General features: G+C 37.1%; 1 protein-coding gene across 1 annotated transcript in view; it reads left to right on the top strand.

Annotated features, from left to right (window-relative positions):
- Nucleotides 1-9,940, top strand: part of LOC118615484 (transmembrane protease serine 11E-like) — a 51,287-nt gene extending 41,347 nt beyond the window's left edge. Inside the window, exon 10 of the mRNA XM_036240469.1 lies at nucleotides 9,766-9,940. Within this exon, the coding sequence (XP_036096362.1) occupies nucleotides 9,766-9,927 (162 nt within the window). The 3' untranslated portion in view covers nucleotides 9,928-9,940. The remainder of the gene's footprint in view (nucleotides 1-9,765) is intronic.
- The last annotated feature ends 2,353 nt before the right edge of the window (nucleotides 9,941-12,293 follow it).

Here is a 12,293-nt window from a genome sequence, read left to right as displayed (position 1 = left end):
AATGATGAAAGTGGGCATCCCTGTCTCTTCCCTGTTCTTAAGGGTTGTGTTTGTAGTTTTTGCTCATTGAGTATGATGTTGGCTGTAGGTTTTTCATATATGGCCTTTATTATGTCAAGATATGATCCCTCTATTCCCACATTGCTGAGCGTTTTTATCAGAAATGGGTGCTGGATTTTGTCAAATGCTTTTCAGCATCTATTGATATGATCTTATGGTTTTTATCTTTCATTTTGTTTATGTGGTGTATCACATTTATTGATTTGTGAATATTGTACTATCCTTGCCTCCCTGGGATGAATTCCACTTGGTAATGATACATAATTTTTTTGATGTATTGCTGGATCTGATTTGCTAATATTTTGTTAAGGATTTTGGCGTCTGTGTTCATCAGGGATATTGGTCTGTAGTTTTCTTTCTTTATAGTGTCTTTTTCTGGTTTTGGAATTAGAATTATGCTGGCCTCAAAAAATGAGTTTGGAAGTGTTCCATCTTCTTGGATTTTTTGGAATAGTTTGAGTAGAATGGGTGTTAGATCTTTGAATGTTCATTAAAACTCTCCTGTGAAGCCGTCTGGGCCTGGGCTTTTGTTTGCTGGGAGATTCTTGATTACAGCTTCAATTTCCTTAGCTGTTATTTGTCTGTTCAAGTTTTCTATCTCTTCCAGGCACAGTTTTTGTGTGTTTCTAGAAATTTGTCCATTTCTCCTAGATTGTCCAATTTGTTGGCGTATAATTGTTCATAGTATGTTTTGATGATCCTTTGTATTTCTGTGGTGTCAAATGTTATTCTCTTTCATTTCTGATTTTGTTCATTTGGGTCCTCTCTCTTTGTTCCTTGGTGAGTCTGGCAAAGGGTCCATCAATCTTGTTTATCTTTTCAAAGAACCAGATCTTTGTTTCATTGATCTTTTGAACTGTTGTTTTAGTGTTTATGTCGTTTATTTCTGCTCTGACCTTTACTATTTTTTCCCTTATACTTGCTTTGGGTATTTTTGTTGTTTGTTTGTTTACTTTGTAATTCTTTAAGTTGTAGAAAGTCAATTAGGAATTTTTCTTGTTTCTTGAGGTAGGCCTGTAGTGCTCTGAACTTCCCTCTCGGGACTGCTTTTGCTGTGTCCCTTAGATTTTGTGTTGCTATGTGTTCGTTTTCATTGGTTTCCAGGAAGTTTTTAATTTCTTCCTTGATCTCCTTGGTAACCCATTCATTGTTTAACAACATGCTATTTAGCCTACATGTGTTTGAATGTTTTTGTGTGTTTTGTTATAATTGATTTCTAGTTTCATGCCATTGTGATTTGAGAAGATGCTTGATATCACTTCAATTTTATTGAATTTGTAGAGACTTACTTTGTGTCCTGACACATGGTCTGTCTTGGAGAATGTCCCATGTGCACTTGAGAAGAATGTATATTCTGCAGCTTTGGGGTGAAATGTTCTGTAAATATCAATTAGGTCCAACTGATCTGGTTTGTCATTTAAGAACTCTGTGTCCTTGTTAAATTTTTGTCTAGAAGATCTATCCTGTGGTGTCAATAGGGTGTTAAAGTCACCCACTATGATTGTATTGTTATTGATCCATCTCTTGAAGTCCTCCAGAAGTCTTTAAATATATTTTGGTGCCCCTGTATTTGGTGCATATATGTTTACCGGGGTTGTATCCTCTTTTGGATTAATCCTTTTAATATTATGTAGCGACCTTCTTTGTTTCTTATTATGGGCCTCACGTTGAAGTCTATCTTATCAGATATAAGTATTGCTAAACCAACTTTCTTTTCATTTCCATTTGCTTAGAAATTTTTTTTCAATTCCTTCACCTTCATCTTGTCTGTGTCTTTTGTTTTGAGGTGGATCTCTTGTAGACAGCATACACATGGGTCATGTTTTCTTATCCAATCAGCTACCCTATGTCTTTTGATTGGAGCATTTAAGCCATTTATATTTAAGGTTATTATTGATAGATACTTATTAGTTGCCATTTTTATTTTATGCCTGTTTCTTTCTCTCTCTCTCTCTCTCTTTCTTCTTCTCACAGCAGTCCCTTTAGCATTTCTTGCAGTGCTGGTTTGATGGTGGTGTATTCCTTTAGCATTTTTTTGTCTATGAAGCTTCTTATTTCTCCTTCAATTTTAAACAATAGCCTTGCTGGATAGAGTAGTCTTGGATTCAGTCCCTTGCCTTCCATTACTTTGTATACGTCATGCCACTCCCATCTTGCCTGCAGTGTTTCTACTGAGAAATCAGCTGACAGTCTAATGGGAGCTCCCTTGTAGATAATATTCTGTCTCTTTCTTGCTTCCTTTAAGATTCTTTCTTTGTCTTTAATGGTTGCCATTTAAATTATGATGTGTCTAGCTGTGGGTCTTTTGGGATTCATCTTGCTTGGGACTCTCTGTGTTTCCTGGATTTGTGTGACCTTTTCCTTCATGAAATTGAGGAAGTTTTCTGTCATTATTTCTTTAAACAGGTTCTCTATTCCTTTCTTTGAGTCTTCTCCTTCTGGTACCCCTATGATATGAATGTTGTTACATATTGAATTGTCCAACAGCTCCCTTAAACTCTCCTCTTGTTTTTTAATATTTTCCCCCATTTGCTGCTCTATTTGGGTATTTTTTTCTACCATGTCTTCTAACTCACTGATTCAGTCTTCAGCTTCTTCTAATCTACTATTGAATCCTTCTAAGGTATTTTTCATATCAGCTATTTTATTCTTTATTTCCTCTTGATTTTTGTTCATAGCTTCTACCTCTTTTTTTAAGCTGATATAGTTCCTGTTGAGCTCTTTATAATTCTCATGAAGTTGCTTGTAGTTCTCACTGAATTGTTTGAACACCCTTAGAATCATTGCTTTGAATTCTTTATCTGACAAATTGCTTTCTTCCATTTCCTGTAGTTCCTTTTCTGGTGATCCCTCCTTTTCTTTAATTTGGATGTTGTTTCTTTGTCTCACCATTTTAGCTGTCTGATATTTCGAGGCCCAGTGAGAGATGTTGGGATGTGTAGGCAGATGTGTGTATCAAATAAAGCTGTGGTGTCTCCTAGAATGTTTTGGTGTGTGGCACCTCTTGCCTGCTGTGGGTCCTAGAGGATTGACTGCTGGTGGCTGGTATTGGTTTGTCCTGGTAGGTGCTGCTTGGGTGCAAAGGTCCCACTGGTGCCTGGGTCCCACCAGTATGTGGCTGCTGGGGCATGTGGATCTCACCAGGATGGGTGGCTAGTGCACATGGGTCCTGCTGGTGTACTGTTAGGGTGCACTGCTACCTGGTGGGGCTCAGCTCCTGATCACCCTCTGCTAGTGCTGCTGGGAATGGGTCTCAGCTACTGCTCTGTGCTGCTGCTGCCTGGGGATGGATGTCTGCTCCTGAGCCTCTAATGCTGGGGTTGTGTCTGCTCAGCTTTTTAATCTGCAGGTTTCTGTGCTTTGACAAATTTGGGAAATTTTCAGCCATTATTTATTTGAATACTTTTTAGCTCCACCAACACCCATTTTACTTCTGTCTCCTTTAGGGACTGTAATGGCAGAAATGTTAGTCCTTTTGTTATAGTCTCAGAGGTCCCTGGACACCTGTTGTTCATTTTTTCTTTTTTTCTCTCTGTTGTTCAGATTGGGTAATTTCTGTCATTCTAGCTTCAAGTTCATTGATTTTTTAAAAAAATCCTCACCCAAGCATATGTTTATTGACTTTTATTTAGAGAGAGAAATGGAGGGAGAGAGGGAGGAGAGAGAGAGAAATATACAACTGAATAGGTTGGCTAGTTATATTTCATACACACCCTGACTGGGGATTGGACCTGCAACATAAGTATGTGCCCTAACTAGGAATTGAACCAGCAACCTTTTTGGTGTATAGGATGATACTCCAACCAAATGAGCTACCAGGCCAGGACAATTTACTGATTAAAAAAAAAAATTTTATTTTATTTTATCATCTCCATTCTTCTGTTAAGCCCATATAGTGGGTTTTTAATTTTTTATTTTGATCATTGTATTTTTCAGTTTCAAAATTTCCATTTGATTCTTTTTTATATCTGCTATTTATTTGTGAAACTTCTTATTTTGTATGTTTCAAGCATGGTGGTAACTGCTCATGAATACATTGTTGCAATGGGTGCTTTAAAGTCTTTGTCAGATAATTCCGATACCTGTGCCACCTCAGTGTTAGTGTGTGCTGGTTGCCTTCTTTCATTTGAGATTTTTTTGGTTCATGGTTGGACTTTTAAATCATTGACATTTTGAGTATTGTTATGAGACTCTGGATCTCACTTAAATCTATTTCAGCAGGCCTCTTCTGACATTGCACTGGATAAGAAAGGAGGTGCTACCTCGTTTCCCACTCATCCTCCCTCGACACCTGGGTAGGGGAGTAGAGCCTCATTAGTGGTGGTGGTGAAATTTCAGACTCCCACTAGGCCTCTGTTACCATGCTGGTTGGAGCACCTTGTTGCTGCTCCCCTTCTGGCCTCCACTAATGACATGGGGTAGTGGCCTCATTACTGCTTAGCAGTTGTGACAGTCCTGACTCTCCACCAGGTCTCCTCTGACATTACACTGGGAGAGAGAGTTATGCCTCATTACCACTGGACTATAGTCCATGTTCCCCAGCTGGTCACTATGGGGGAAATGGAGGAGGCCTTTGTTGTCACTTGGCACGAATGATAGTCTGGCTTCCCACTGAGCTTCTCTAAAACCAGTGTAGTGAGGGATTGGACCGTACGTCCACCTGGTAAGGGTGGAATCCAAGCTCCCTGCTTTGCCTGTGCTAACGGGGGTTGAAATGGGGCCACGGTATTTTTCTGTGTTTGGCTGGAGTGGAGAGAATATTGTTGAATTGCTTTTTGTCTTCCCAGGTTCCCCCCTGCGGTTTTATGATTAGAGAAAGAAGGCGTTTCTTGAGAATCCTTTTCATTTGAACCTATTGCCAGGTTGCCAGGTTGTTGGTTTCTTTAGCTCCATGCCCAGGATAAGTTAAGTAGGGGGAAAAAATTCAGGGTCCAGGGAGCTCACTGCTCTATCATTCTTTGAGTCCTGAGGTTCTTAGCTTATCTACCTTCTTCATTCTACCTTTCAGATTCTTTAACAAAAGTTTTTTTAATCTTCACCCAAAGATATATGTATTGATTTGAGACACACACACACACACACACACACACACACACACACACACTCTAAGAGAGAAAGAGAGAGAGAGAGAAATGGTGAGAGAGAGAGAGAGAGAGAGAGAGAGAGAGAGAGAGAGAGAGAAACAGTGTTTGGTTGCCTGTCACAGGTGCCCCAGCTGGGTACCGAACCTGTAACCCAGGCATGTACCCTGACTGGAATCAAACCTGAGACTTTTTGGTGTACCCATTGATGCTCCAACCAACTGAATCATACCAGCCATGGCTCAGAATCTTTTTTTTTTTAATCCTTACTCGAGGACATTTCTGCATTTATCTTCAGATAGAGCAGGAGGGAGAGAGGAAGGAAGAGAGAGAGAGAAACATTGATGTGAGAGAAACGTATTGATTGGTTGCCACCCACACGACCCCAACCGGGGCCGGACACAAACAGCAACCAAGGTGTGTGCCCTTAGTGGGAACCAAACCTGGGACTCTCTGGTCCGTGGGCCGATGCTCTAACTGCTTAGCCAAGCCGACCAGGATGCAGAATCTTTTTATTTTTGTTTTATTTTTAATGTACAGGGTTCTATTTTTATTTTTTTTAGAGGTATTTAGTTTGGGTAAAAGGAATAAGCATATTCCATGTTGTTCCACAGCATAGACATCTTATTGAACTCCGATTTTGCTTTTCAGCACACAGGCTATTACTGTTGACTTTGTACCTTTGCCAGATATGACAACCATGAACTCTATGTCCTTAGGCACATTGCTGATAAGACCTTGGAGGGGATCAATAACTAATGCTTTGGGTAAATCCCAAAATACCTCTATAACTTTTATTTTGTGATTTGACAGCTCTTATGTTTAATGTGTTCTCTAAGCCTCATATTAGTCTTTGAAATTATATGCTATTCTGTATGCTTTTCAGTTTGGATTCAGAGAGTGGATATGATTAATTTTTGAGATTTTCTTCAACTTTCAATTTCTCTTTCTCTTATATAATATACTGCACCTGTTTGTTCCCTTCATTGGTTTAACTGCCCTTAAAGTACAGTCCACTTCACCATAGTCCTTCCTCAACATTTACCTCTGGGTCAATCACTTTAGTATTGCTCAGTTGGTTACTAAGCTCTTTCACCCAATTGACCTTTCTGCACACTTCTGGCAAATACTCAAGATTAAACTCATTTCATTGTGTTTCTTTTTTCTGCTCTGAGGCTCTGTTTGTACATAAAGGAAGACATGATGCAGTGTAGATAGGTTCTATTACAAAATTCTATAGGGAATTCAAGTTGATTCTATAAATAAACCTACTAAAATAAAACAAACAATAGAAGGTTCACTGGAAATTACACTTGATCCTCCTTACTTGCAGATTCTGTACATGTGAATTCATCTACTTGCTAAGATTTGTTTGAAAATCCAAAGTCAATACTTAAGGCACTTTCACGATCATACCTGAACACAGCGAGAGTGGCAAAATATTTGAGTCACCCAATGAGCATGTTCCCACCTCAGGTAGAAAGAGGTGATGCTGCCTTCTTGTTTACCTTTAACACCATAATATTATATCCTTTTGTGGACTATTTAATGCCACATTTCCCACATTTTTGTTGGTTATTCTGCTATTTAAAATAGTCCCTAAGTGTATAGTCTAAAATGAAGAGCAAGAAGGCTGTGATGTGCTATTGAGAAAATGTATATGTTAGATAAACCTTACTCAGGCACGAGTTATAGTGCTGTTGGTTGTGGGTTCAATGTTAATTAATCAATCATATATGTTAAATAAGGTGACTTGAAACAGAAACACACATAAGATGTGGTTATGTGTTGATCAATTGACAAGAACCTAACCAAAGGGGTCATGGAAATTTAACCTATATTTCCCTTAGGAGTGATGGTGATCCATTATTTACTAATTTAGTGTATGCAGCAATTTCAGAGAACATAACTACCATGAATAATGAGACTCAATTGTATTTTATATAACATTTTGATAGACATAATCAAACATTGATCTACAATCTATAATCATTGTTTAGATATTATTATAGTTCTTCTCTTGTCTTAATCCCCTCATCCTACTTGCCTCTAACTTTACTAAAACTATTGAAAACATCTTGTGTTTTCACATTTGTGATCATCATTTATGACCTTCATTCACATACCTCAGCTTCTATTAACAGTAACTTTGGTATTAAAAGTTTCATAGGAACAGCTGTATGCTTCTTAAGTCTTTTATTTTTAAATTTAAAATGTATGCAAAAGTAGAGAGAACAGTATAATGAACCCCCATGCACTCATCACTCAGCTTCAACAATTTTCAATGCATTATTTTATCCCTGTATATTCTAACATGATATCCTCAATCCTCCCCTCCACCACAAAAGTCCAAGTCTATTTTGAAGTAAATGCCAGAAGTTAAATAATTTCATCTGAAAATATATCCCTTATTCTACAATGCCATTTTGATAATGGTATAAAGGTGAATGTTCTTCACAAATTTGAGGAATTAAAGATGAGAAAAAGTTTATCCTTGTGATTATATTATCCTACTTTTCTATCTTTGGAGGGACCTAGCATCCATTTTATCTCTTTTATGTCTAACATTCACAGTTTTGCTACTTGACCTGCTCCCTATATTTTAATATCTCGAAAATCATCAATAACCACATGCAAAAATCTTTGCTTGGGTCTCCTACTCTTTCTCACTTCAGTGGCATTTGGCTGTTAGAATATGATCCTTCACTGGGTTCTACGATCCTGAAATATGCTCACCCTCTCTCTCCGTCCCCTGCTGCAGCACTTCATTCTAAATCCATTCGCCCAGAATTAACCTCTTGCCCAAATCTAGTCTCATATTTCCACTACTCCCAAACTATTTTTATTTATATGTTTTAAGTTGTTAATATAAGTCTAACATTTGTATTTATGCCATCACAAACTCAGCAGGCATCATGCGATGTTAACCAGATTCTCCATTTTCAAGTTCCTCATTCATATTACCTGGTTTGATCATTCTTCGTGTCTTTTACTCTTCTATCTCCTTCACACGGAGTCAATAAAGTTCTAGAATATTTTCCCTCTTTATCATATCTTCCATATTTATCCCTTTTGTCTGCATTCCTTTTGTTAACACCTCAATTTATTCCATTATTTACTTCATATCTTGATCACTGAAGTTGCTTCATAGTTTGGCTTCTGATTTTAAAAGTTTCTGTTATATGCATTCCTAAATAAACTTTCTGTTCCATTTCTCACTAAATCATTCACTAAAAATAATAGGATTTATGGCAAAAAATAGTGTTAGAGATAGACAACAGACCCTCAAAGGCTATGCAACCAGAGAATTAATGACAAGTAATTGTATCTTGAAAAGTACAATTGTAATGTTGTTGGATACATTGCTATGTTTTAGGGTTTTTTTTATTACTTTATTTTAAGACATCTTCATGTTTTCTCTGGCATCTATTATTTCTTCATGCTAAACTGCTCTGTCTTCATAAAGGCTTAGGTTTCAATGATCAAAATGATTATTTTTTAAATAACATCATACGGTACATCTTATCTCTGTATGTAGATTGTAGGCCTCTTGAGGGCAAGGCCTGTATGTTTCCACTCTTTTTATATGTCCTACCTACCACATATGACATCAGTAAACACTTGTTGGTAATTGACTTAAAAATCACAAACACGCTGTTTAAAATTCAGTTATTATAAGTATTAATTAATATTTTTACAAAAGAAAGTTCACAAGGAAGTTTATATAATGTAGAGGGGAAAAACATGGGCTTCTGAGTTTCAAATTCAAATTCTGCCACACTAACACGTGACATCAGGCAAAGTAATTGCTATGTGTTTCAGTTTCCTTATTGCTAAAATGAACACAATGAAATCCAACCCCATACTTTGTTGCAAGAATCATAGGAGTTAATGAAATAGTATGTTAATTAATTAAGAGCTTCATAGGATGCTGAACACTTGGTAATGGGTGGTCACTAAGTAGAGATCCCAGGAATCTGAGGAATGATTAGCCAGTATCTTGTTTTTAGAATATGTATAAAGAAACAACCCTCTGGAGTTCACGATATTAACAGTTGGAAATTATGGTTTTGTATATGTATTTGCTAAGTTCTGCTCTGTGCCAGGCTCTGTGCTAAGCACTTCACACACTCTTATATAATCTTCAAAACAATCATAAGAGGTAGGTATTATTAGTAGCATTTCAAATAAGTAAATTAAAGGTCTTAGCCAGCTTGGAAGGGTCAGACTTGAGATTTAAGCCCAGGTATTTGACTATACTGTCTGTGCTCATTATCAATAATAAACGAATCACCCTTATTTTGGGAGCTATGTGACACTGATAAAGAGGCAACCAGTATGGGGAATGATTTTGTCAGATGTACCAGGTAGGTTAAGAATACAATTCTCCAAAGAGATGGAGCCTTTAATCACAATGTACTGAACACTGAGGCTAAGCCAGTTCTCCAGGTGGTGAAGCTCCTTCTTTATGTGAGTTGTGACTTACAGGGAATCATTTCTGCATTTCAACACACTAAAGAATTTTCAAAACCTGTCCTTTCATTGAACTCAAGATACAAGAAAAATAGCAAATTTCTCTGTAATGAATGAATTATTAATGACTAATCTCTTTTTTCTCCTTTAGGGCGACTCTGGAGGACCACTGGTTAGTTCAGATTCTAGAGATATTTGGTATCTGGCTGGAATCGTGAGCTGGGGAGATGAATGTGGGAAACCCTACAAGCCTGGTGTTTATACCAGAGTGACTGCCCTCCGGGACTGGATTGCTTCCCAAACTGGTATCTAAGAGAGAAAAATCTAGTAGAATGGCATGCATTTTTATTTACAGGCTATTTTTAGAGATACAGAAGAGCAGAAGAAGCCTCGCAGGTCACCTCGATCTGACCAAATACAAAACTGTCTGCTTGATGCATAGTTTCCTTCCTAGCTCTGCTCCACAGGTGAGCATCCTGTTTCTTCCAGATGGATTCTGTCTCAACTTGCACTCATTTATTTTCTGGAAGTTTCCTGCCATTTATGCCTTGTTAATGTAAAATTTCTCATGCATATACATACTTTGAAGTGATTCCCCCCTTCATTTCCCCAGTTTCTGTCTTATCAGTACATGTCCATATTCAAGGTGCAGGACAAAGAATAAAAGAAAATACAAAAAGGAAAAACTACATTTTTATGTAGAGAAAAATACTGTGCTTTTTTTTTTTTTTTTTACAGAATAAGGAAAATGATAATATTCATTATGAAAGGTCAAGCAGAGACAGAATACCAAACACTTTATAATGGACAAAGAATGGGAACTAAGCTAAGGAAATACAGAGAGATACAAGGTTTAACTTTTTTCCCCATGTCCAGTCAAACAACTATAGGAATAAAAGTGGGGAAGATTATGTTTTCTTGTGACCTACAGTAATTATACAAACTATATATAAAGCAAATAATATTTATTTACTATTGTACTGCTGAGGATGTTAACATATAATAATAAAAAATAATAAAATCTCTCATTTGCTTGACATTATAATATGGTAATCCACGAAGGAGAAAAACATGGGGAAATGTCACTAGTTAATTAATTGCAAATTATTTTAAAATCTGAGGCCAAAATGAAAATTCATTTAAGAACAACCAGCTTAGCATATGTGGTAAATTTTCGTGTGGTTGAATGAGAGGGAATGCAGAGAGAATCAGTTCAAACTATTGAATGAAATGAGATTATTACCAAGTGTTTGTGCATTTGTATCCGAAGCTTTCCCGAACTGCAAGCCTTGCATGAGAATGGAGTCCAGATGTGAGTACGTACTTAGGGTCATGGAAAGGAAGCTAGGGCTTCCTCCACGTTTATTTTGTAGCTTCATTCCCAACATTCTGAAATAATTGCAGACCTGCTTCCCCACTGCTGTGTTCCCAGGCTTGCCCCGGGGGCTCAGATGTGAGGAGATCATAGGGAAGCTGACTCCCGCATCTAGAATGGCACTGAATTGCTAACTGCTTGGACACAAAATGGAAGAATAAAATCCGAATTATCAGCCACCTTTACAATTTCAGTTTTGGTAAATTTCTGCTGAGTTGTTAGAAATACAACATTCAAGTGGTCTCGGCTATTATGAAGTTAGGGCTGGTGTAATGATGCATGCCATGTTAATGGTGAGATTTCTGGAATCTTCCGCTAATACTCTGCTTACACAAGTTGTGTATTGTACCACAATCACTTTGAAAACTAACATGAGTAGGAACATTTGACTGTAACTGACCCAATATAACATTGGCGTGTGAGCTGATAAAATTTGGCACTGGGCTAAAATAGGATATGAAAACAGACATGAATTGATAGTGTTAAATAGTTTGCAGAATATTTTTGTTCCATTTAATAAAATATTTTGAGAAAAAAACAAAATGGGGGGAAATGATGGACTTTAAACAAAGATTTAAGTGCATTTGTTAAAACTGAATTTATTGGTGTGACATTTGTTCGCAAAACCATACAGGTTTCAAGTGTACAACTCAATAAAACATGCTCTGCGCCCATTGCTCCAAGCAAAGTCTCTTCCCATCACCATTCTCCTCACCTTTGCCCACCTCCACCTACTTCTCAACTACCTTTCCCTCTGGCTATTACCACACTGTTGCCTGTGTCTATGTGTTATGCATATATGTGTTTTTTGTTTTGTTTGTTTTTTGTTTTTGTTTTTTTGCTAATTCCTTCACTTTACTCAGTGTTCCATTGAAAAATCCATTTCCCTTCTTTCAGTGTATTCTTCAGTCTGTCCTGTAGGTGGCACCCGCCAGCTGCAGAAAGATACGATGTCTGTGTCTTCAAGTAACAGTAAAAACCGAAGTAGAAATTTTATATTAGGGTCTTGTGAAACCAAAAGAATACAATTCATGAAAAAGAATTTAAAAATAAATCCATTTAAACTGACATCCTGATTAGTATTTTATAGATTTCTGGAGCTGAGTTTCCAAACAAAAATAAAATTAACATGTGACATAAAGAATTTCCTCTGCAAACTTAACTTGAAGAGATTTAAATTGACCAATTTTAGAAGTTTAATTTTACTATGACATCATATTTCTCAGAGAAATATTTTTGATATTTTAAAAATATATGAGAAATAGAGGTTGAGTCACTGTGAAAATATGAGCAATAGTTCAAAC

The sequence above is a fragment of the Molossus molossus genome, unplaced genomic scaffold, assembly GCF_014108415.1.
Source record: "Molossus molossus isolate mMolMol1 unplaced genomic scaffold, mMolMol1.p scaffold_m16_p_1, whole genome shotgun sequence".
NCBI lineage: Eukaryota > Metazoa > Chordata > Mammalia > Chiroptera > Molossidae > Molossus > Molossus molossus.
The sequence above is the reverse complement of the archived record's forward strand: the minus strand, read 5'-3'. Positions and strand labels throughout refer to the sequence as shown.